Raw genomic sequence first — 26,525 nt, 5'->3', positions numbered from 1 at the left:
GGCTGGCTCTCTGTAAATTATAATATAATACACCGTGTGGGAGAAGATATTTGTAGAGACCCGTGCTACAAGCATTTATGTTTTAATTGAAATGGGGTTATATAAAACAACTTATTCCAGTTTGCAGACAATAAGTCTCCTGTATTTCCCTTTACTATTCGATTCAGCTGTTTACTTTCCTCTCAGGTGTCGGCAGTGCCTCAAAGCTCTGGCAGTCACGGACAAGCAGCTCTTGCTGCAGTACATGGCGCCCACCATCACAGCACCCCTGCGCCGGGCCATGGAGGTCCTGGAGTGCAAAGTCATGCACATTCGACCTCCCCTGCCGCACCTGCCCAGGGCCAACAATTTCAAAGATTAAAGGTAAAAGGAATGACACACTTAACAAAACAAAAAAGTAATGCTTTTAGACCAATTTTTGATATTGAATTATAAAAATGTTTCTCTATGCATGACTTGGTTACAGGTAAAGAAAGGTGTGGTTGTTTGCTCTTGTTGTGTTTTGTCATTTTAGCACGTCTGAGTATTTCTTTTGTTCCCTCTCAGGTAGAGGATGCACTTTCTTACCTGGATCAGGTGAAACTGCAATTTGGCAGCCAACCCCAGGTGTACAATGATTTCCTTGATATTATGAAGGAGTTCAAATCTCAAAGGTAAATGCTTACAGACTTAGCCCTTTCTACCCATGATACTGATCTTTCTTTTGCGCAGGCATAGTTAATGCAGATGTTCTGTTTATTTCTTCTGCTTTATGGGAAGCACACATAACTAATGTAAATGACTTGACTTGCTGTTATAGATGCTCACCAGATTGTTTACATGGGATTTACAGTAGATCTTTAGTTAGCAAAAATAAAAGCTGAAGGCTGCTGCCATACTTAGCAATGTTCTTCACATTTCTCTTTTAATGTTCTTCACATTTCTCTTTTAATGTTCAGTGAAGCATAATAGCTTAAGTCTTCTGTTTGTGGGAAGTTTGTAAATACAAAAATGTATAGTGTGGCAACGGAGCCTGCAGGTATTCCTTTGAACAGCAGGTATGTGTCTATACCAAACAGTATTTGGGAAAGCTAGGAGGATGTTTGTCTGCCAAAGCAGCATATGCAGTCTGATATTACCTTTTTTTTTTTTTCCCCCTCCACTATGCACATTTCACAATGGAAACCTCCATTTAATAGTACGCTTATTAAGTTTGAGGAATCAAATTTCATTTGTAGCATGAAAATTGATTGTGGAACACATTTCAAAAACATACTCTTATTGAAAGTCTGTTGTTTTTCAGAGAAAATCACTGTTATGAGCCATATCTCTGGATGATCTGAAAATACATGTATATTTTATGTTTTCTTTTCCTTTTTGTATCCATAGTATTGACACTCCAGGAGTCATCAGTCGAGTTTCCCAGCTTTTCAAAGGCCATCCAGACCTAATTATGGGTTTTAATACCTTTTTACCCCCTGGTTATAAAATTGAGGTGCAAACAAATGACCTAGTAAATGTCACAACACCTGGACAAGTCCACCAGATCACAACCCATGGTCTGCAGCCCCCCGTCCCACAGGTTCCTCCACCTTCACAACCGTCCACCCAGACAGCCCCTCCTCCAGTACACCCAACCCCTCCTCCAGCCCCAGCAAAGATCAATAAGGTAAGAGTTAGACAGCTGAACAGGATGAGGATGATTTGTTTTTGAGGGCATAGGTGTATTGGCTCTCTTACCAATTCTTCAGTGCTCATTTGAGGAGATCCTAGTGTTAGTCTATATACATGCTGGAATAAGCCTTTAGTCTGGACTTACAATTCTGTCAGTGGTCTGTTCCACAGTTAAACTAGTAGTACATATTTATGGTTAGACTTCTTATTTTAAGAATATTCTGCTATAAGTTTACAGAATCCAGTCAAATATTTTATACATTGTAAGTGTACTGTGATATTTTACTGTTCATCTAGCAGTGGAACATTACGATTGAGAGCCTACACGTTTTTATTTTCTTGTACTTAGTAGTGCTCAGTTTGTTTTGTTTTTTTGTATCTTTTACTATTTCATAATATTGCCTGCATCCATTTGCTGTATTTGACCAATTAGCACAATTATTCTTTTTTTTTATTATCAGCCGGTGCCTTCACAGGCACATACGCCAACAAACCAACAGAGCACACCAATCCAGTATCCTTCTCCACGCTCTCCACCAGCACAGCCTCACACACCGGGGCCACTGGCACATACCACCCCTACAGCTGCTGCTGCAACGCCTACCATGCAAAATAACCAGCCTGTTGAATTTAACCACGCCATCAATTATGTGAACAAAATTAAGAATCGCTTCCAGGGCCAGCCTGACATTTATAAGGCCTTCCTGGAGATCCTACACACCTATCAGGTGAGAATGCCTGGGCTTCACTGTTAATCACACAAAGTGGTGGTTGGAAAGCGTATTGACCTTCTCATCTTGTTGTTATGAGTGGTGTTGGGTGTAAATTTGTAGTAACTTATCCTTAGTCTGTTAGTGAAAAAGAAACGCAATACTTAAAATCATGCACATCTGTACTGTTCAGGGCACAGATCATATTGGTTTAAAGGTATCGCCACCAATGGTGCACACTATTATATGGTGTATATAGTAGCAGATTAGAAATAAATCACACCAATTCCTTTGTTCCTGCACACCTGTTGGGGATGAGGCAATGTCACACAATAAATCTGTGACCAATCTCTTTCACTATGCAGACAGCTAAAAAGCGCTCTTCAAGCACACACTGGTCACAGAAGATGCGTATGATCCATGACGCTTCAAAAATCAGTGACCCAGACAAATGCGGCTTATCGTGTCTCTGTCGCCGAAATGTCAAGGTGACCATTCAGTCCGAGACGTCTTCCCTTTTATGTTCTCAGTTTATAGATGTGGAGGGCAATGCTGAAGTAGTGTGGTGCAGAGTTTAGTTGTAAATGTAGATTTTGTTAGAACACTAAGGCATACTTTATAGTGGAACATATATATCTTGTTATAAAATAAATAGACAGCAGAAAGACCCCAGCCAATAAAAGCCTAATGAAGGAAGCGCTTGAGATGAAATGGAAGGAAAGGTGGAAATATGCAACATGATTAGGTATATTTTGAGTTGTAGAAATGATGGTGCAACCAGAAATTGTCATTGGTGAAGAACCAGTTAAGCCCACCTGATAAGTTTGCATTGTAACTTACGCCATGAAGGATAAGTAAAAGGGTATGAGCTTATTTTATGCAACCTAGTTTTTATTTGCTCAAAGATTAATACCCTATGTTAAGTAGTGTCCTGTTTAATGTACGCACATATTGTAACCCATAGCATCCAGTTTTAAATTGTAAGTTTTATAGTGCAGTTATCACAATGAAAGTAAACCTCAGTTGCTATGTGTTACAGTACACAGCACCATGTTATTGAAGGAGTCCCTGTATCTACTAATAAAGGGCAGGTCATGTCAGCATAGATATAGAAACCATCCTTCACATGCTTGAAGATGAGGGTGGTAAACGCTAAAGCATGCTCCAGTGTACGGTTATATTTTAGTTCTGTTTATGTTGGTCTACAATCTATAAAAATTGTTTTTCCAGAAGGAACAGCGTAATGCTAAGGAAGCAGGTGGTAATTACACCCCAGCCTTGACAGAGCAAGAGGTCTATGCCCAGGTTGCTCGACTTTTTAAGAACCAGGAAGACTTGTTATCAGAATTTGGACAATTCCTACCTGATGCCAACAGCTCAGTGGTAAGATGTCTCGAGATCCGCAAGATTTTCTTTTGGGAGGCTGGAAGGCTTAGATTACAGTACCAGCTCTTTATAGAGGGCTTGTCATTGCAGCAAAGTGCTGCAGTCCTGCCACTGATTCCTTGTGAATTAGTGATCCCAGAAAATGGTTGTCTTTATGTCAAAGTGGATTTCTGTTTTAATTCATTAACCTTCTCAACCTTTTACCTGGTCTTTTTAACTTTAATTTTTTTTTGTCATTCCCAAAGCAATTTATCTTTATATTACATACTTTGATTAAATTTTCTCCCTCTGAAGAAATTTTAGTGGTTTTTTTTTTTTTTTTTTTTTTTTTTTTTACAGTTTTGGCTTTTGTCAACAGCTCACTTTTAAACGCCATTTAAGTTGATTATTAAACTCTTTAGGATCCCAAATATGTCGACTTAGGCTGTGAAGTAAATTAACCTGTGGGCAAAAAAACACTGGGGAGCACGATGACCGCTACTCACATTACATCCTGCATTGTGTTTTTCCCGCAACATCTGCAAAGTATTCCTTGGTAACATTACAGTTTAGTTTAATTACTCCTTTATTTTTACTACAATACTTTTGATGTCCGGAACCAATGTGTAGTTCCGCATCTTGGGGGCAGATTCAGTTAAGAGCGAAGTCCTGTAGGAATCTTGCTCTTTATTGAATCTGCCCCTTAACAATTTAATTCATATTTTGAAAAGAAGGTTGTGTTGGGTAGTAAAAATCCTTTGTATGGAGAGTGCTTCTACATGGTACTTAAACATTTTGATTTCACATCTAGCTTTTGAGCAAAACCACAGCTGAAAAGGTGGAGTCTGTGAGGAATGACCATGGAGGCACTGTGAAAAAACCTCAGATGAACAATAAGCAGCAGAGACCCAGCCAGAATGGTTGTCCGATCCGTCGGCACTCGGGACCTGGGGCCACTCCTCCTGTTAAGGTGTGCAAGCAATGATCTATTCAGATAAGGGTAACCGCTTAATGCACCAGGTTCCCAACCAGTATCATGTAACAAATGTCATGCCATGTAACATAGCAATGTTGTAATACTGCAATGAATAAAACCTCAAATAGGAGTATTTCAAAACAATACTCTGATTCACATGGGATACCTCTAATAGTACTTCCATTTATTTAAAGTGTTCACTGGTTACTTGTAAATTCATGTAACATCTCAAACCTGGTCTCATGATGCATTAATGTCTGTACACATGTTGGAATGCGGTGAATTAATTCAGCAGTATGTTTCATGTGCTCTGTAAATGTTGATTTCTCTTTGAATGGATCAGTATAATGCACAATGGAAAACAGGTTCTGCTGTGTCGCACTTCGTTTGTGACTTACTTTTCTCTTTCCATTCTTGTCATGTAGAAGAAACCTAAAATACTTATCCCGAAGGATCAATCCTTGGCAGATGCAAACAAACATGGAGCAGGGGCAGAGTCTCAGTTCTTTGATAAGGTGACTACATCTGGCATCTTATATACTGTCTGGTATTAAGTGACTTATTAATGGTAAAATTGAATTGCAGTGGTCTTTAAAGACTGCTACCCTTTTGAAATACATTATTTTAGAAAGATCCAGAATAAATATACCTAGGTGTTTGTGTTGGTATTTATTTTTGGCAATACACATGATCACCATGTTATTAATGCATGTCTGAGTGGTTTCCTAAAATTATGCATATTTCCGAAACCTTAAAAATAGACATTCGCGGGGAATATCTATATTGGAAATTTTTCACTGTTTATCCAGGGAGGAAGCAAAAAACTAAAAATTGTGACTGCTTTCCAAAGCTGAAAATACATTTCTCATCTCTATCTTTACATCCTCCACAGGTCCGTAAAGCTTTGCGAAGTGCAGAGGCATATGACAACTTCCTGCGATGTCTAGTGATCTTTAATCAGGAGGTCATTTCCCGGCCAGAGCTGGTACAATTGGTGTCTCCTTTTCTTGCGTAAGTTGTCTTAACATTTTTGGCAGCCCTGGTTATTCAAGATTACATTTTTATTACAATTTGTTTTTACTTTTTCATAAACAGGAAGTTTCCAGAGTTGTTCACCTGGTTTAAAAACTTTTTGGGTTACAAAGAGTCTTCGCACATGGAAAGTTTCCCAAAAGAGCGGAACACAGAAGGCATTGCCATGGAGATTGATTATGCTTCATGCAAACGCTTGGGCTCCAGTTACAGAGCACTACCCAAAAGCTTCCAACAGCCCAAATGTACAGGAAGAACACCACTCTGCAAAGAGGTGAGAGGAAGCTGTAACAATGTTAACTATGATTTAATTTAAGAACCAAAAGAGCATGTATTAACCTGCAATAAACTTAATATCGGAGGCATCGTTAGAGCGTGTTAATCATACTTGCCAACCTTTGGTAAGGTTTGCAGTTAAGTTCGGTAGATCCCAGGCAGGGTGGTGTGGTTGGAGGTCGGGTGGGGCGCGGCTCAGTAATTTGCGTCATTTTGTCTCCACCCCCACGACAAACTGCTGTTTTTGTCGTGGGGGCAGGGCCAAAATGACGCGAATCGTTTCATTTTGAGGAGCAAGATGCCATATGCAGGATATTTGCCTGCTCTCCTGGGAGATCTACCCGAATTTTGTGAGTCTCCCGGACATTCCGGGAGAGTTGGCAAGTATGGCGTTAATGCTAGACCCAATAGTGTTAAGGTGGGTTGCATTGAATACTGAACTATTTCTGATAGTATTGTTTCAATATAAGGTGGCAATTTTTGTTTTTTCCAGCCTTGCCCCTAATATCAGAATTTGTTCCCTGTGATATGACGCAAAGCTGCTGTATGAATGCAATTATTTCTGATGCGGCAAGCATTATTGGGGTGTGCCATGTCCTAGGATAATAAACAGCCCTGTTAAATGATAGAAACCATTGATGGGCAACGTTATACACTTCAAGGACTGTATGGTGTGGCTCTCTAATCTTCAAAGGGCCGCACATAATACTCAACATCGGTCATAAGTTAAATCAATATATTTAATCAAAGCGATGCCTATCTGTAATAACATATCAGCAGGTATATTAAACAAGTGTTGAAAGCTATAACAAACAAATCTGACAAAGCAAGAAGAAGCTGGGACCACAGGTGATGGCTCCGGGGGGCCTGAATCACTGATGTAAGCTTATGGCTTAAAATCGCAGAAAGATGAAGAAATGTATTTAGTAGACGTTGCAGGCGGACACGCGCACACACGTACACGTGTGTGTAATGACAGCTACTAACAATATAGTAGTTTATTACAGTATATTGACATTTGACCAGATAAGATTTAATTTCAATAAATCTGTTATTGCTCCAAATCCCCCCACTATGTTTGCAACAGTTGTACAGAAGTCAATGGTTTTACTGTTGGAAAGATGCATCATGTATTCTCCGTTTTCTGTTCATTCTACTGCAGAAATGTATCTTTATTACCACTACTTAGCAGATGGAATGTGTGTGTGTGTGTGTGTGTGTGTGTGTGTGTGTGTGTGTGTATGTATATGTATATATGTGTGTATGTATATGTATATATGTATATATGTATGTATATATATATATATGTGTGTGTGAAAATAAGTGCGTAAATGGAGCACCCGGTATGCAGATCTGGCTGCAGTGGTCGTACTGTTGGTCAAATCAAAGGCAAAATAAAAGAAATAGCCTTTTGTGTAACATTTTAAGTGGTGTTTAGGTTTGTGTATGTAATAAAATATCACTAAACTTTGAAATGTATATGGGTTCCAGGGAACAAACGGCGTTATGAAAATAGAAATGTTTTAATATGGCACACGTGTAAAATCTGTTTAAACCCAGCGCAGGGTGGTGATTCACTAACTGGTTTTATTATCTTCTTCCCTGCCGCCCCCTCCATGAACAGGTCCTGAATGACACATGGGTTTCTTTTCCCTCTTGGTCAGAAGACTCCACGTTTGTCAGTTCTAAAAAGACACAGTATGAAGAGCACATTTACCGTTGTGAAGATGAGCGGTTTGAGGTGAGACAGTTTGTGAATGACTATCCATATTGTATATCTTGCTGTTCTTGTCTCTATAAATGCACCACACATGGTGTCTGATATATGGTTTCCTTTGCTTTAGCTGGATGTTGTGCTGGAGACCAATCTATCTACTATACGTGTGCTAGAATCTGTTCAGAAGAAGCTTTCACGGCTATCTGCAGAGGACCAGGCTAAATTTCGTTTGGACAACACTCTAGGAGGAACATCGGAAGTCATCCACCGCAAGGCTCTTCAAAGGATATATGCAGACAAGGCTGCTGATATTATAGATGGTCTGAAGAAAAACCCAGCTGTTGCTGTCCCAATTGTGTTGAAAAGGTTAGTGGTGGATTTTTTTTATTATTATTTTTTTTTTTAAGATTACAACACCATTTAAAAACAAAAAAAAAACGTTTGTTTGGTTTTGGGTTCTTCTAATTTTGCATTTCATAGCATTACAAATATTGAATCACAGTTGGTTAATAAAGTTGCAAACCAGCACCTAGTCCCTCTTGCTAGCAGTCTCCTCTCTGCTAATGTTTCATTGTGCGGACAAGATGTGATCTGGTTCATGTTTTCCTTTCTATTTTATGCAAGATTGTGCTTTACATCTATATCTTGCAATAATACTCATATCTGTAGTGAAATATAGATTATAAACTGGAAGTTCTACCCACTAAACATTTACTTTTGGGCCTATGTTCTGACGATAGTATTCCACATTTTCCTTTCTCCTGTTTTAACTGTCCACTGGTGTTTTTTAAGGTTAAAAATGAAGGAAGAGGAATGGAGGGAAGCCCAGCGAGGCTTTAATAAAATATGGAGAGAACAGAATGAAAAGTACTACCTGAAATCGCTAGACCATCAGGGTATTAACTTTAAACAGATTGACACAAAAATCCTTCGCTCAAAGAGTCTGCTCAATGAAATTGAGAGCATCTATGATGAGGTGAGTGTGCCCTAATCAACAGCTTGTTCTATCTATAGCAACACTTATAAACAAAATCTGCCTACATCTCTCCTACCTGTGCCATTGTACATTCAGACAGAGGCTTATGAGACACATGGAGTAAAGTTTCTCATGATACTTGTCTGCTTTTCTGCAGCGACAAGAGCAAGCATCAGAAGACAGTTCTGGAGTTCCCACAGGACCTCACCTCACACTGACTTATGAGGACAAACAGATTCTGGAGGATGCAGCCTCTCTCATCATTCACCATGTGAAGCGACAGACTGGAATCCAAAAGGAGGACAAGTACAAGATCAAACAAATTGTTTACCATTTTATCCCAGACTTGCTCTTCTCCCAGCGAGGGGAGCTATCTGATGTTGAGGAGGAAGAAGAGGAGGAGACCATTGAAACAGAAGATGGGATTACCAAGAAACACAATGGGGTGGGGGGAGTTGGCGGCAGCAGCCCACCGAAAGCCAAGCTGATGTTTGGAAACACTGCAGCGCAGAAGTTTAGGGCAATTGAGGACGCATACAACTTGTTCTACGTTAACAATAACTGGTACATCTTCCTGCGCTTGCACCAGATACTCTGCTCTCGCCTCCTACGCATTTACAACCAAGCAGAAAAACAAGTTGAGGAGGAGATGAGGGAAAAAGAGTGGGAAAGAGAGGTGCTTGGTCTGAAGAGGGACAAGAATGACAGTCCTGCCATCCAATTGCGGCTCAAAGAGCCAAGTAAGTGTAGGGTTATGAACTGAAAAGGGGATTGGAGTTTATGCAAATTTAAGAGTGGAGCTAAAGTACTGTTGATGGGATAGTGTTCTCCTTGCTGTCACCATTTGTGTGTTTTCCCCTAAACTCTTTTTTGGGGGTTTTTTGTTTACTTTTTTTGTAATTTTAAAAGGGCTATTTGTAACATTTGGGAGCTTTCCAGCACAAAAGATATATGAATTGAAACTTTTGTTTAGGTTATGCATACCAGAATTTCTTCCTGTCTCCGTAATGTAAGGACACGAGGTAGGGGAACATAGGAACATAACCGATCATATATGCTTTGGGTTATTATACTTGTTTGCTCAAAATCTCCTGTATTACATTTTTTTATTTTATTTTTATTTTTTAAAGTATTCTTTTAATACGCCACATTTTTTTGCTAATCAAGTAGCTGTTCTTGCTTTGCTCTCGTGAAGCTTATATATTTGAATCCAATTCCTCTTTGTTCTGCAGTGGACATAGATGCTGTGGATTATTATCCAGCATTCCTAGATATGGTTCGTAACCTGCTGGACGGGAATATGGATTCGAACCAATATGAGGACTCCTTGCGGGAGATGTTCACCATCCATGCCTTTATTGCCTTTACTATGGACAAGCTGATACAAAGTATAGTCAGGCAGGTGAGTGGTACCATATCATTTCTGTGACATGAACATGTGTAAATGTAACGAAAGAAGAACTATAAAGACAGTTATAAATGGAACTAGTAATAAATAAATGGAGATGTAACATAGACAAATGTGCTAAAACAAAACAAGTTCCTCTTCAGCCTTGCTTAGGGGTAAGAATGTATTTATTAAAACCTGCATTGAAGAATATAATGGCAGGTATTTTGGTTGCATGTGTAACATTCACCACAGAGGAGGCTTGTTTATGCAGCTGTTGCAGGCAGTCGGTACACGGACTACCTGTATACTGCTTGTAAAGTGCGTGGTTACCTGGGATAATGGAGCGCCTCTCCTTCCATAAACATAACTGCAAAATGAAGCAACTAATTAGTGATATTTCTCATGTTTAAAGACTAGTGAACTTTGTACAGCTGTGGGCTGTTTGGTAGTGCTGTTACCTATGTAATTAGGAAGATGGGTGACATTGCAGTCCTTCAAAGTTCAGTGCAATATGGAGGTTGCATACATTGGTGCATGAGAAATTGGCCTTCACACTCCTAAATGTCTTTATTGTCTCTAGATGGCTGCTTTTGGGGAAGGTTTCTTTTACAAATGTTATTCTGAACCAATAATAATGATGCAGTCTTTCAATTAACTATGACCAATAGTGCCAATCACTTGCTATGAACTATGGTTTTATTGCCAGTGTTACGTCTCAATAACGCAAGCTTAAAACACGTGCAGAAACTTGTATTATAGTAAGGGTGGCGTTATGAAGAAGATGATATAATATATTCATGACGGACCACATTAGAAAAGAACGAGCAGTAAGAGCTATTGCATGTAAAGGTAGCGCTGTGCTACTTTTAAGGTGCAGGCGCCAGTGTCCTTGGTAAAGCATCAGCTCTTGGCACGAGCCACAGGCATGCTGTAGGTTTTTCCAAAATGTGTTTCAAGTGTTGTCTTTATAGTTTTGTCTCTGAGCCCCCCACCCTCCCTATTCCTCTCTTCTCTTGTGCCAGATCGTACTCCTAAGATTGTGGAAACAAGGCATTGGCCTTTACATTCAGAGGATGCTCACTTTGTTTATGTCCCTTTTCCTTATGCTAATTCAGGAGGCACATTTGTGGCCGACTGAAACCTTGGTGGTGACAGATGCCAACACTGGGGTTTCATTGCTGGAGGGTGCAAGGCTTTATTTTCTGACTTTAGATATATAAAACTTATATTATGCCCCACATTAGAGGACAGAGCTCTCCCCAAGTAGACCTCTTTATTATTCCTGTACATGATAAGGGCATACAATAAAAATATAAGTGGGCAGAGTTCTGTGTCAATAATAAAGTTTGCATCCGTTCTTCTGATGTTCTGTACTCCAAGTTAGGGGCTTGACAGTAATTATGTTCAATCACAGCATCATTATAAAGGTGGAACACGACCCATTAACCTTACATGTGAGATGAAATGGCTGCTTAGTTGTTCAGTCCAACTTTATAAGTATCTTTACTTATAAAGTCCTTTTTAGAAAGGCTGCTCAGTCCCAACAATAGTACTGTGTTTTTGGCATGATATTTAAATGTCCAAAATGGATATTTTAGGTGAGGATGGAGACTTTAGAAGAGTGAAAACTAATATATGCAACATGGGCTGTTGTATGTGATGTCTGTTTTCTTAGTCTTTCCCTTTTTTAGTTGAAATTGCGGAAATAGTGACACCTGCAAGTGTTGCCAAATTGCTTATGTTCTGATGTGGCTTTCCTCAAATTCCAGCTTGTCAGGGATGCAGTTTGTATACAGGGAAACCGAGCAATATGTATGTAACAGCACCACCCAGTGGCTTTCTTCATGTGATGTCTCAGAATTTTTTCTCTACCCCCTCCCTTCCTTTCCTTTTTTTTAATATAATTTTTTCAGGTTTTCTGAGGTATATGTAGTTTGTCCTGACATGTTTTATTGATCTGAAACATTTATTTTATGTGTATTATAAATTGGGGGGGAAAAAACCCTTCAGATATTAGGATACATTAAATCAAAATTGTAAATAAAGTTAAACATTAATATCTGCCCTGTAACAGATGTTTTCATAGCTCTAAAGGTGCTTTTTTATGTAGCAATAGACTATATATCTATATCTAATATTTATAACACACCCTCTTCTTTACCTTGGCTTGCTTGGTGATTCTAAGTAATCACTTCTGACCAGGCTCCATGTCAGACATAGTACCAGCATACACGCTATGTTATATGCTAGAGAATTGCTTTTCGTACACAGAATATTTACTTTTTTTGCCATACCACATGCTCTTAAGGTGCTCCCCTGTGACACCACCGTTAACACTAATTGTCCAGATAGGAAAGCCTTAATGCTCATGTGGCCTACAGCGACAGGTTGGAGTGAAGGGGTAACTCTCCTTCCTTTGGCACATCAGTGCAGTTAAACTCTGTAGATGTTGTATATTCAGATTGGCCAACTGTGTATGAAACTTGTATTTAAAAATGTTCAGTGACAAAAAATTTACATTATGCAGCTTGATACTATTGTATAGTCAATTACAATACAAACTATCTGCCAGATGCAATTTTCTGGTTATGCTTGTTTCGAGAATACAGTAACTTGCTATACTTCTCAGTATTTCTTGTATGTTAAATTACTCAATGGGCTAGATTTACTAAGCTGCGGGTTTGAAAAAGTGGGGATGTTGCCTATGGCAACCAATCAGATTCTAGCTTTCATTTATTTAGTACCTTCTACAAAATCTAGCCCAATGTATTCTAACAATTAAAGGACCTTGATTCCAGTGTTCTGTTACAATTTGTTAACTGTAGGTTTGGTAATTTCACTGTAATCAGCTGCTTATTCTCCACTGATGACTACTAAAACTACAAGCTAAAGCAAACAGGGTGCTTTACATTATTACCTGAATGAAGATTTTGCTTAGATTGAAAGACCAGTAGTTGCTTGTGTTTGCATGATTTTGTTTTGTTAATTGACCCCACTTTTTCTTGCTTACTCTTGTAGCTCCAGCACATTGTCAGTGATGAAATCTGTGTGCAGGTGACTGATCTCTACCTCTCTGAGAGCAACTGTAATGCCACAGGGGGTCTACTTGGTACCCAAGCGTCCCGCAGCCTGGGTGAGGCCAACTACCAGCGAAAGGCTGAACAGTTGATGGCTGATGAGAATTGTTTCAAGGTGAGGTGCACATCTCTGCTAGATTTTGCATTTGTCCTCTTTCTTGATAGAAAATATTCTTTTCAAAACTGTTTTAAGTTCTTTATAGAAACACAATGGGGAATACTAGAAATGTAAGAAAATGAATTATGTTTAAAAACATTGTTCAAACTTGTGTAACAGTTAATGTTTACATTTTATTTTACGTCAATAAAACATACAAATACAATGTCTCCTATCCTGAATGAGTGCAGACGTTGAGCACCTGTGCCTATTGTGTGAAAGCTGAGTTGCTTTCTAAGGCATATAATACATTGCTCCGCCTTACTGGAAAGTAGTCTTTATGAAATGCTGGAACCCTGTGCCATATACATTCTTCTTAAAAGGAGATAGTCTGCAGTCGTTGGCAGTCTCTAGTTACTGGCCTTTTTACTGTTCAAGTTTGGATCCCCCCAAAGAGAATACACAATGAAGGAGATGGGAGATCCTTTTGTATGGGCAGTCAGTCTACTACTACTACACACTACACACTACTGTTTGTTCAGACTACTGCTTCATTAGTAAATGGTTATTTCGTTGAGGTTGTACTTTACATGAGGCAAAACACCACTTTGTACTGCATCCACCAATAAATACTAAATGTGTATGTTTATGAGAAAGTGACATAAATATGATCTTCCAGTGAATGCTACACATGTACTGATAGAAATGCTGTTTAATAGGACTGTCAATCTGCATAGTCTATATGGACATGATACAGATAAGGGGGGGTCACAGCTACCATTGGCGTATATAGGGCTCATGCTTCTTCTGGAAATGAAGTATTAGGTGCCAATAGGTAGGAGAAGTCACAGGTTAGGTTTGTTGCCAAGAATGAAAACAGAAGAGTACATGACAAACTCCTAACATTCCATTCTTAACTAATTGTAACTTTTTATATATAATTTGCAGTTGCTGTTCTCCCAGAGTTGTGGCCAAGTCCAATTAACAATTGAACTGTTGGACACTGAGGAAGAAAATTCAGATGACCCAGCGGAGACCGAGGTAAGCCCGACTCGTGCCTGAGGGGCTCTCGGTTACTATCTGCTTTTTTTATATACCTGTACAGAATGCTACCCATCTGTGGTTTGTTACAGAATCCAGAAAAATGAGAACCTTCCAAAAATATCCAAAATTTTGGAACCAGAATCAAATTGTAATATAATAAACTTGTTTTAACGATCCAGGATGACTCAGTGATTTGTTCTGTTATGTTTTGTTTTTTTTGTTTTGTTTCCTGTCACATCCCTGCCCCCTCCCCATATTAACCCTTATTCATTAGCTTTCTCTGAACTCTCTAAACTGTACAGTGTCTTTATTTTTTTAAGCTTATTTCTTCTTCTCTACTTTCTCTTTGGCAAATGTAGCTACTTTAAGTAGTGTACCAGTGGAAATCATTTATCACAGTTGTCAGAGTATTTCCATGAAGAAGTCTGCTTTTATCTCTAACCATATGTTCACGGGCCAAATACTAATCAAAAATTGTCATGCAACAATCTGTGGAGCTTTCCTGGAAAATTGGGGGCCACCAAAAACACTGTAGAGGCTACCAGTTGGCAAGCAACGATTTTAAAGCTGCAAAAGAAATGTTTGTTTGGTAAAGTGTATTGCGTATGGTTTCTATCTGGGGCTGATTTTTGGCAGTCCAGCTTGTTGGAAAGAATGTTAGACATCCATGTTGTGGGTCTTTTTTTGTGTTTGTTTTAATACTAACTCTTAAGTCACTGACTCAATGTGTCTACAACACATTGCAACCACTAAAAGTTGCATGATAATCTGCCTTTATTCTTGGAGCCACAAGAGATATGCAGAACAATTAAGTACACCAAACAGAATAAGTGCACAAGGTAATGTAAAATATATGGAAGGATCAAAGCTGCACAAGGGTTGCCTCAAATAGCTTTCAATTCAAATTTTGTGCAACAGTCTTGTTTAGTTATATTGTTGTACTTTTCTGTTTGTAAACTTAAGCCACTTCCTAGCGTTTAGTTTAAAACTGAGCTCTGCTACTTGTTTAGATGATGGATAGCCCCCTCCCTTCCCAACATTATGGTATCAAATGCATAAGATTAATGGAGTTGAGCTTAGAATCCTGGTACCTTAGGGGTCATGGCTACACCTGCCACCAATGACACAACCTGATGCAAATTCTCTAAGCATATTAAACAAGCCCAAAGTGTCATCATTTGCTTGGTTTTAAATGGATGCAGTTTATTTTGTTACTACATAAGCGTCAACTGGGCAGTTTAACATATTTTTTGTTTTTTATTTTTCCTTTAATGTAGAATTTTTGATTCCTTCATATAGGGATGGCATCAGATTGGCATAAAATTCCTTCTGAATGGAGAGTTTTTGTTTTGTTACTAATTTCCTTGTACAAATAGTAATTAACCACAATACTAGTTGCTCATCTAATAGCAACACACAAGGACTCACTCACGCATTTTTCATTTACTTTTTTCTTTTCTCCCATGTATATAATCTTGTTGAAAAACACATGATCAATACTCTATGGAAGACATTTGAGTATTGTAACCGATGGCGATGAGTCAGATTATGGTGGGGTTTTTGTTTTATCTAGTGCCATTTAAAAGGTGAAAATAAACATCTTAGTTATGTACTGTAGTCATAAAGTCTTTAAAAACGTATGTAAAAAATGTGTGCAGTTGTGTTTGAAGGAGTGCTCCTACATGTCCTCTCCTGCATGAACGGGGTTCTATATTGTAAAGCAGAATATAATAACACTATAGAACTGCAGACAGGTCTGCTAAAAAAAAAATCTTGTTTATCTCAGTAGAAAGATGTCAGTTTGTGTCCAGGCAAAATATATTTTTATCGTAGCTGATATTATTTCTGGAGGTATTATGGAGGGCAGGTATCAAATTTCTCCAATTTGAAATATTCCTAAATTTCTGCTAAGTGTGTTCTTACAATTCATTTTAAACTGGTTCCACCCTGTCCTCTACATACATGAAGCCAAGAAATGAGTAGGATAACAGATCTTAGAATCCAATTGTGCTACTGTCTGAGAGAGCAGTGAATGCTTCCCGTTACCGGTTATGCTGCGTTGCTGTGGTTGGCTTGTAGTTTAAGTGTGCGTTGTATGCCCCCTCCTCTCTTAAAGCCAATCCTTATAATAGGGATTGGTGCCAGGACTTTAAAAAGGAATAGTGGACCACATAAGTTTTATTATTTTTAGCACCACACAACTAGTCATGTGCTGGCATCTTATGCATTAAACACTTCTTCCCCTTTTCTGATACGGAATCCTGTTAAAAACAGGGATCCGTGTATATAAACCTTTTTAAATGTCCTTCACTGGTTACTCTGAAGGACTATGTTACCAATTTGTATGGTTTCACTGTTAATTGCATGACCTTTGTGTTGTTCTTAAAACAAAATAATGGTATGATGCAGCATTCACTGTTGTAATCTCATCTGGAACAGATGATGGTGCAAACACATTACTACCTGTAATCGGCAAATAAGAACAGAGGTTCCTACTTTTTTTTAGTTATAATAATTAACCGCACTTGGCTCAACAATGAAGTCCACTTCCACTTTGTGCTCTACTTAGTATGTTTGGGATAGACATGCACTTGTCAAAATAGAAGCTTTTAGAGAACTGTTTATTCACCGAACACAAAATCACAAATCCACACTTGGCATTTAGAAACAGAGCATAAGCTTAGTGTGTCTCCAAACTGCTGACCTGCTCAACTGCCCATTCACTTGTCATCGCCGCTTACAAGAGGTTTGCTGTTAGATAACCGCAGCAGATGACCATGCTGGAATTGACAGGGAAAGACTTCACGTCCACAGTGATGTTGTTGTTGGCTGTTTAATTTTTAAGCTGCCATGGGAAGTTCACGGTTATACTACATTTAAAAACAATGTAAGATCAGTGTAAGTGTGGATATGTGATTGTTACGTGAATAAACAGTCCTCTCATTAGTTTCCTCTAACTTTATTATACCTAATGTTTGGTGAGTAAGTTGTTACTAATTCTGAAACACCGATATGAAATATGGTCTTTCAACACAGACGTGGTCAAAAGTATCGGGATATATACATGTATATTCTAAAATGAAGTATAAACTTAACACATTAACACATTAGAAAATTGTTTCAAACCTACAGATTTGTGTGTTGTTTTTTTTTCCCCTACATTGTGCAAAATGCACTAATTTTAAAATGGGTGTTTGACCCAGGATTAATGTGCTAGTGTCATAGGTAACAAATTTAATTTACAGTATGGTATATGTGGCCCTTTAGCCACTACCTGAGTGGTGAATTTTAAAACACATTTTCTCCCAGGAAATAAGTGGCCTATAGCATTCATGAATAGCCTAAAAATCTTTTTTGTTCGTTTTTTCACTAACCATTTTGATCTGTTGACCGAATACTGTACAGAACACAAATGTTTGTTGGTTATTTTGTTTCAGGTGTATGTAGAAATGAGCACTATAAATTCTTGTGTATCCAATTTTTGTACAATGCCTAATAATTGAGGGTTGCCCACTATCCCTCCCCTCTTCTAAATTAAGAAACTAAAAGAAATTCTAGCCTGTTGGTAGTCCTTTGGGTGTACTGGGCACGAAGAACATTTGGCAAACTGCATTAGCCGCAGTGGGGGTATTCCAAGCTATTGTATTGCCACTAAATTTACACACAAGACTTGTGATGCTGACACAAATTTAATTATCAATCATCAGAATCCATTATTCAGCAGCCAATGTATAACTGCACTAGTGTTCCTACAGCAATGAGTTCCAAAAGCTGCAATATTTGCAAATGTTTATAAAATTGAGTTAGTCATTTTTTTTACATTTTTAGGGGGTAGATTTACTATAACTTCTAAAAAGGAAAAGTGGAGTTGTTACTGTAGAAAAATGATAGCTAGAGTCTGGTTGATATGTAAATCTAACCCTAGGTGTTTTGTAAGTCATTAGCAGCTCACTTCTCCCACTACTTACACTACTTTTCAATAGTCTTTATTGCAGGCCTGGCCAACCTGTGACTCTCCAGGGGGTATATTTACTAAACTGCAGGTTTGAAAAAGTGGAGATGTTGCCTATTCTACCTATCATTTTGTAGAATGTATCAAATGATAACTAGAATCTGGTTGCTATAGGCAATATTTCCTGCAGTTTAGTAAATATACCCCAGGTGTTGTGAAACTACAAGCCCCAGCATGCTTTGCTAGTAGATGGCTAGATGAAAGCTGGCAGGGTGTCATGGGACTTGTAGCTTTACAACAACCGGAAAACCACAAGTTGGCTAGGTCTGCTTTATTGTTTACTTTTTATTTATTTTTTTGCATGGAAAATATCAATACCTCAGACATTTCAATTGTCTTTGTGTATGTCTATGTTAAATGTTTTAATGTCTTACTGGCCCAACATAAGGTTAGTGTCTTGTCATTGTTTTATATACTGTTTTCCTGGTAGAAATGCACAGCGTTCATAAGAGCGGGGTTGCTGCTGTTTATGATACAAGAAATGAAACTGCTGTTTACAGTATTGTATTGAACTATACAAAATCTGAAGACCGTGTTGTACTTGGTCACGTGTAGTTCCTCTATTTGACCACTGGCACAGAAGGAACATGGAAAGTTAAATTTCTCTGGGTTTCTTTCCTAACTGCTGAAAACAGTGGATTCAGGCTTTACATCCTTTCTTTGTTTTTCTTTACATCTTTTAAAATAGTAATGTAATAGCCTCAAACTGATGAGCGCCAATTTGAACACAATGTATACATACTCCGTAAAGAAACTTAATGTTGCAACATCAAAACCTTGTGCATCAGAAACTGATGACTATTCTATATAGTACTGCTTTTACATTGGCAGGTAACCTTGCCATGTCTGCATGAACATGGATGCTTCTGGCTTAAGCAAGGTAATGTGTAACCATGGCAGAATATAGTGATAAGTACTAGCGTGCTGTCACCAGTAATATTGGAAGCTGAGCCATGGAAGTGAAGGAGGAAGAGATGCTATAGCAATATTCAACTTTTTCCACTACATATATTACATCATTTGCATTTTATTTTTACATGCCGCATACACAAATGATTGCAGGTTAATTTCTTCCTTCACTTTGGTGCAGGACTTCATTGAGATTATTACTAGTTTAAATACTTTGAGGATCACAGGTTTGACCCACCTTCAGGTGATTTGAATGGAGAGGCATGTCATTGGCCATTTTTAAATCTTATTGCTGGACTTAACACTTGTATGCTTCAACTTCAAACCTCCAGCGACCTGGTAGTTGCCATATACAATGATTGGACTATGTACACAGATGGTGCAATAATCCATTTAAAGTGACTTTGGGATTGTGCCCCTTTTAAAAACATTATAATATGTTCGTGTTTTGTAGAAGTCTGCTTGCAAAATTGAACTAGAGGTACATGTTTTATATGCTTAAAATGTGCTTTACTATGCATGTTGGGATTTTATTTTTAATTTATTTTTATTTTAAAGTACATTACGCATACTCCCACCTGCTTTTTCACTGCCTGGCTTTCTTTGGCCCTGGGTTTTTTCTCTTTAGTGGCTGAACCGTTAGCAGAATTGGACAATGATGACTGTTAGAGACATGAGTACAATGACTTATGTACAATGCAAGAATACATTTTTCAGGTTTTTTTTCCTGATAATATGGCTAAATTGGGGCTACTTTTATAGATAAGTTGTGTGGCTGCTTCCACTTGTAGGAGAATTAAGGTTCTCTGCATTTGATTTAACTAGTCAGTAAAATGTGTACCAAAGTTATTCTCTAGAAACTCCACTTATGTTTTTTGTTTTGGTTTTTTTTGTTTTGTTTTTCCGTTTTTTAAATTACTAGGTTTATTTCATACTTGAAGAATGACCTTTTTATAGTGGCTGGTCATTCAGCCAAAGTAGGGTGAAATCATTAGTGTTTATCAATTTGAAGTTGCTCATTATCATTGGAATGTGTCATAAATTCTTTCCAATGTCCTTTCAGCTTCTCTGTTCTTTACAGAAATGTCATTATTGTTATCCCAATCCTGAATTACTGTTCCGGCACACTGCTTGTCTTCCAGTAGTATCTGCTTACATCCTAACTCTGCTGTTACACAGGTAGTCAACCATAAATATAAACACCAATATAAAGGTGCTTAATAAGGCATTAGGCAATAACTTGCGTCCTGCATAAACCTTTTCATTGATTCCGCCAATGTCTGGAATTGTGTAGGAGATATGTAGCACCATTCTTCCACAGTCTCTGAACACCTGGTCAATGGAGGTTGAAAATGTCTCGAATGTTGTCCCAGCAGATCTCATTAATTCGTGATTTGTTAGTAATAAACCAAAATCATGACGTGGATAAAGTCGGTGTCCTGCTTCTCAAACAACTTGGTTTCCACGTGTGCTTAGTGGATGGGGCATTGTAATCCTGGAAAACACCCCTCATGGTGTGAAAGAAATGCTGCAACATGGAGTGGAGATGATTTACTCTACACTGAAGTACAGATGGCTTTGACCTTTCCTTCTAAGGGAAGCACCACAATGCCAGGAAAATGTGCCCCACAACTTTATGTTGGAACAACACATGCACATGAAGGATGACTCTTCTAACCATTTAACCTTCCTCAATTGTTCGGTAGTCCATTGCCAATGCTTTTTACACCACTGCATTTGCAAACATGTATCTCCATTTGTGAGAAGTGGTTTTTGCAATGCAACTGGACTATGATCTCCTTCAGAGGTCTTGTTGGACCATTTTTGATGAGTCGCTTCTCATGCCGAAGGTTGAAATTTCCCATTAATTGATCTGCAATTGCTCACCAGTTTTGCCTTGTATGCCATATTACTGGAGTATATGGTACCATGTATCTCCAGTTGAGTTGTTCACACAAATTTACAAGCTGACATCTGCTTAGACTCTTATTGTGAAACATTAGCAACTTGAGCAGTCTTTTTGTATCGATGCTCCTGCCAATCCTGCCTCAAAAATCGCTCCTCTTTGAAAGTCATTGAGGTCTCCTTGCAGTCATTCTAGCCATAGTGATAGACAACCAGGACAGTCCAGCATTTTTGTAGATTACTCTGGCTAAGCTGGAATGAGACTTATTAATGCATGAGACACTCCTCTGTGGAAACCTTCACATTCAGTAAGCACACTGATCCTCCTCTACCTGGGTGTTTCCTTTCTTTTCCTTTTTTTATTTCTCTTTCCTTCCTATTTTTTTGTCCGCTACCTCTATGTGTAATATGCATGGTAATATACCACTTGAAGTTAGTCTTCTGTTCCATGCTAGCTGAAGTGGTAAGCATCTACAAAAACATGTATAAGAAAAGTCTCCCTCATTATGGCTAACTTATTTTTTCTGGGGAAATTTTTTAATTTGATAGCATATTGCTTGAGAAACTCGCATAAATATGGTTGTTAATGCTACACTGATCTTTACAATTCAAAATGCTCTTTTTAATGTACTACACCATATTAACGAAAACCTCATGAAAATTCAGACGTGTCTCGCAGTCTTCTGAGGTACTCTTTATCACACCTAATGGAAAGTGTTACAAAGCTGCAGGAAAAGCAATGACATGAATGATAAAAATGCTTCTAAAGCAGGCTGCAGTCACATGCTTTCAATAAAATATCAAGCCAATAAAAATGAGTATAGCCTTACCGCCTCTTAAAGTACATTTGACTAGTGTCAAAGCACATTATTGTATTCACTGTCTGAAACGGTATAAATAACAATCTGATTTTGTTAACAAAACATTTTTTATATTGAGCACAACTTTAATTGTTTGCTGTTATTAGGGGACCATTGTATTTTTTGAATATCGGAACACCTTGGTTTGCCTCGGTCAGCAGTTTATCTTTGCATACAGTCATATTTGGGAAAATGTATCCACATCACTAACCCCTGGCATGGATCATTAAATTCCCATTCGCAGCAATGTATGCTGCAGCAGAGGGATTGTTTTTATTGTGCGTGTGTGTGTGTTGTGTTTTCTTTTTTTTTTGTTTTGTTTTTATGCTACTATTGAGATTAGAGCAGATGTAGAATTTTCTTGATTATTATATACAGCACATTTCTTCTGAGACCCCACATTGCAGCACTTCCCCATCTAACAAATGCTGAGTGAGTTTTTATTTAGCTTAAGTTGACTTTAACCTGTCTCCTATAAGTATCACAGGTTGACAATCTGCTTGCTGCAATGAGAGAGCAGACTGGAGCTCTTGAGTAATTGGGGTATATTAGAATAATGCGTTTTAAACTAGTAGCCACTAGGAGATCTAAATAACACCATAACTGTCGGGAAATGGAAATGTAAACATATATCTACCATATTGCTAAGCTGTAGATATTAAGCAAGTTTATATATGGGTCAGAACTGTGTATGTGAGAGCTGTCATATCACTGGAGCAGCGAAGATAACATTAGCCCTTATTCATAAACCGGAACCCAACAGTGCTGCTGAATGTTCAGCTTGTCTCAATTTTTACATAGAACATCTCTAATATGATCAGGAACATGAGCCAAACATTTGTTTTTAAAATAATACAGTAAAGTTTTATGTCCCATTAAATGCCTTCTCTCCTTACAATGCAGAGTAATGAAATAGAAGCCGCTTTGCCTTCCTGCCGCTTCTCCACTATGCAATTCCACTCTTTTATTCTCTGCTTGCCTGTCATGGTTCTGGCATTCTGGGCTCTAGCACTAATCCTGAACCCATTGTCTTCTTTCTTTAAGCGCTGGTCGGACTATGTGGAAAGATACATGAACTGTGACTCTACTTCCCCAGAGCTGAGAGAGCATCTCGCACAGAAACCTGTTTTCTTACCCAGGTGAGCTCATCATCTGATACCTGTGCCAGGTATACCATCACTAACTTTAGTGAATGAAAACATTTGACAGGTTTTTTGTTTTTTTCTTCAAAAATAGATTTTTGCTGTATTGGCCTCTTCATCTCTGCTGGGAAGCTATTCCAGTAATCCTATCTTCACATTTAGTCTGACCACTCCTCTTCAGCTTTGGCTTCTCTTCATGTGAACTATTCCTTCTTGTATTTGTCTAATAGTCCATTCCTTGTAATCGATCACGTTTTTGTTGGTGGTGTCAAACTTATAAGTCATGGATTATGTGTTGTGAAGTACAAATATAGTACAGTGCAATCAATTCTGTCAGCATATTTTTTCACATTTCTGTTCCACAGTACCAGGGTTGTTGTTGTTTTCAGTTGGGCAACATTATAGACATTGTAGACCTGTAGGAATAATAATTCCAGATGTTCATATATCTAATCCCTTCTCTCACGTCATTAAGCCCTAGTCACACTTGCAGATGTGATATCGGTGTAAAAAATTGTTTTGCAAAACATCACTAGCCTTAACTCCACAAAGGTTGAGCACCCAAGTTTGTTAACAGTGAACCTGATCAAGTATATGATGGCAATCAAATGCAGAAGAAATAGAGGTTCAATGCAAGAAATGTGCAATTGAAAGTATGTAACTAGTGCACCAAAGAGACAGTAAGTTGCGGTTGTGGCAATCTAATGCACCAAGCACCTTCATTGGGGGAATATACCAGTGTGGGGACACAGTGCTAACTGGGGTGTAGAAAAAAGACATTCTAGATCAATAATTCAGTATGCATGACACTTTGCAATCATTGATGCAGCATGTTTGTTCTTATTATGCAGATGGTCAGTACATATGGATATAATTAATGGTTCTTATGTTGGGTTAAGGTAGCAATGCATTTACCCAGGCACTATAAAGCTGGATAAATATCTCCTTTTGTAAATGGCTCTTAGGTTGGGATTGAGTACTTTTGCAAACTCTTTATGTTCTAGAACTGCGCTTGTTCTTACATGATGATATAAACCAAATGGAACTAGAAGCTGTGACCTCTATCACAGGTAAATCCCTATTCCTTCCTATCTTTGTGGATAAACAGGAATCTGCGCAGAATCCGGAAGTGCCAGAGAGGCCGAGAACAACAAGAGAAAGAAGGGAATGGGAAGCGGACCCTGGAGAATCTAGAGAGTCTGGACAAGCTGCAGTGCAAATTCAAGCTGAACTCTTACAAGATGGTGTATGTCATCAAATCTGAGGACTACATGTACCGCCGAACTGCCTTATTAAGGGCACAAGAGGTAGGTCTGAGTATACAGTGGGCTATGTATTTGAAACGGAGCAGCCAGTGGTGCAAGTGTGGGCAGACTAAGATGTGTGGTAGATTTAGACTGTGTGCAGACTTGATATTAGTGGTATATGCAAGCCTGGGCTAGCATTATGCATGATGGAAGATGGTCATGCTCCACTGTCTCCATTTTTATGTTCGGTCATATTATAAGGCAGCTGTGCACGTGACTTTAGATGAAGAACAAAAAGACTATTCAAAATAATATGGCTTATTTGACAGCATTTTAATTTTAAAGGTATTTTCATAGTTAAATGCTGCCAAGCTTTAGAAATACAACTCTGATTTAGATTGCATTTTGCAGTCTGTTCAACCTTTCCATGGATAGCAATAGCATGAAAGACCCAAAGTGGAGAGGTATTGTCAAAATAAAACTGTACATATGTCAGTGTTACCAGTGCATGATTGCATAGAACTAAACCATTGTTAAAAAAGTATTTGTTGCTTTACAGGTCTCCTTAAGGTTGTTGATCTGAAATGCAAAATTGATTTTCCCAGTACCTTAAAATGATCATCTTTATCAATGGGCCCAAATTTGTCTAGAGGTCTTGCTTTGTGTCTAGACAGAAAACATTGAAGAAACTGAGCGGCCTGGCTAGACCCTCATAGGTCACTGTCGCTACTCAATCTGGAGCTGTAATATAAAAATTCATCGCACCCAATATGTACTTTGTTGCATTGTGGGGGAAAATGAACATTATGCTGTGTAGACTGTAGTGTAAGTCATATGGGAGACAATACATTGGATGGATGCGGTTTGTAGTTAAAACCAGAATTATTTGAACAACAGTAAGAATCCAGTTTACATTAAATGTTAAAATAAGACCATTTGATGCGTTTGTTTTTTTTTTTTTTGTTTCCTAAAACCTGATATTAATCTCTATCTTGGTGTGTTTCGCCTAGTCCCATGAGAGAGTCAGCAAACGACTACACCAGCGCTTCCAATCATGGCTGAGCAAGTGGAATCTGGAGCATGTGAGCCGGGAGATGGCGACAGATACTAGAAAGTGGCTGATGGGAGAGGGGGTGGAGGGTATGGTACCCTGTGCTACCACCCGGGACTCTGAGACCCTACACTTTGTGGATATCTACAAGTACCGAGTAAAATATGGACCTGCTTTTAAAAACCCATAGATATTAAAGACATCCAGCCCTTCCTTGCTGGACTGACTTGTTTGACGCTCGTGATCTTTTGTCTAAACCAGCAGGATCATTTACAGAGTACTGGCTGGGCCTAACCCTCGGTTAGAGGATTTATTAATCTCTTCTGCTGCCAGAGGAGTTGCTGCAAGCCCCACCTGACAGAGAAAGTGGTCTAGTGTTACTGAGAATCTCCTGCCAACCTCCCCACCAGTTAGTCTTAGCAGACCTACTTTCACCCGTGGTGTGTGTATATAAGTGTGTAAATAACGTTAACAAAAGCCCCCAATACATCTTCTCTCCCCATCTCTTATTTTATAGCAAGCAGTTTATCCTTCTGTTACCTATCTTTGTACCATAGTAATATGGGGGTGGGGGTGCATCTGGAAACTACAACCACCTTTATTACTGTTTCTACCAAAGGGAGTCTATTGAGAGTGGTTTATATATAGAACTACAGTATATATGTCAAAACACTCAGCCCCAGCCCCTCTCTGCTGTATCTGTCAGTGTGAGTGTTATATTTTATCTTCTATCCTTACTACTTCCCCATTTTTTTTTTTTCTTTTTTAAAAAACAAAACAAAAAAAAACCACTGTAAATAAAGAAAAGGTTTGGTATGACTAAGTTTTTGATGAAAGATGATGCAATAATATTTCAGGTGTATTTTGTTGTTTTTTTTTTTTGTTTTTTTTATTCCCTTTTTTGTTCTATGGTTTGTACCATACTATGTATTATATGATCACTGTTATACAACCTCTGAACTTTTGACACCTGTCTTGTTTGAACAGCAATTTAATGTTTCGTTTATGTATATACATGAATTGTGTGTATACACCTTTTTTTTTTTTTTGTCCATTGACACGGGTATACGTAGCTTTGGGTCACCA

General features: G+C 38.4%; 1 protein-coding gene across 6 annotated transcripts in view; it reads left to right on the top strand.

Moving 5' to 3' along the window:
• The window catches only part of SIN3A (SIN3 transcription regulator family member A), a 36,387-nt gene extending 10,129 nt beyond the window's left edge, over positions 1–26,258 (top strand). For 4 of the 6 annotated variants that reach the window (XM_075208261.1, XM_075208260.1, XM_075208259.1 and 1 more), the window contains 20 exons: positions 187–363; positions 547–653; positions 1,369–1,648; positions 2,115–2,381; positions 2,729–2,851; positions 3,594–3,746; positions 4,540–4,698; positions 5,130–5,219; positions 5,597–5,715; positions 5,800–6,010; positions 7,637–7,753; positions 7,857–8,095; positions 8,522–8,705; positions 8,863–9,445; positions 9,938–10,107; positions 13,114–13,287; positions 14,218–14,310; positions 23,044–23,138; positions 24,250–24,448; positions 25,399–26,258. In XM_075208261.1, the coding sequence (XP_075064362.1) occupies positions 187–363; positions 547–653; positions 1,369–1,648; positions 2,115–2,381; positions 2,729–2,851; positions 3,594–3,746; positions 4,540–4,698; positions 5,130–5,219; positions 5,597–5,715; positions 5,800–6,010; positions 7,637–7,753; positions 7,857–8,095; positions 8,522–8,705; positions 8,863–9,445; positions 9,938–10,107; positions 13,114–13,287; positions 14,218–14,310; positions 23,044–23,138; positions 24,250–24,448; positions 25,399–25,629 (3,771 nt within the window). In that variant the 3' untranslated portion in view covers positions 25,630–26,258. The remainder of the gene's footprint in view (positions 1–186; positions 364–546; positions 654–1,368; positions 1,649–2,114; positions 2,382–2,728; positions 2,852–3,593; positions 3,747–4,539; positions 4,699–5,129; positions 5,220–5,596; positions 5,716–5,799; positions 6,011–7,636; positions 7,754–7,856; positions 8,096–8,521; positions 8,706–8,862; positions 9,446–9,937; positions 10,108–13,113; positions 13,288–14,217; positions 14,311–23,043; positions 23,139–24,249; positions 24,449–25,398) is intronic. The other 2 variants (XM_075208264.1, XM_075208265.1) reach the window with 2 other exon arrangements.
• Positions 26,259–26,525: the final 267 nt, after the last annotated feature.

Source organism: Mixophyes fleayi, chromosome 4 (genome assembly GCF_038048845.1).
Source record: "Mixophyes fleayi isolate aMixFle1 chromosome 4, aMixFle1.hap1, whole genome shotgun sequence".
In the NCBI taxonomy this organism is placed as follows: domain Eukaryota; kingdom Metazoa; phylum Chordata; class Amphibia; order Anura; family Limnodynastidae; genus Mixophyes; species Mixophyes fleayi.
The sequence above is the reverse complement of the archived record's forward strand: the minus strand, read 5'-3'. Positions and strand labels throughout refer to the sequence as shown.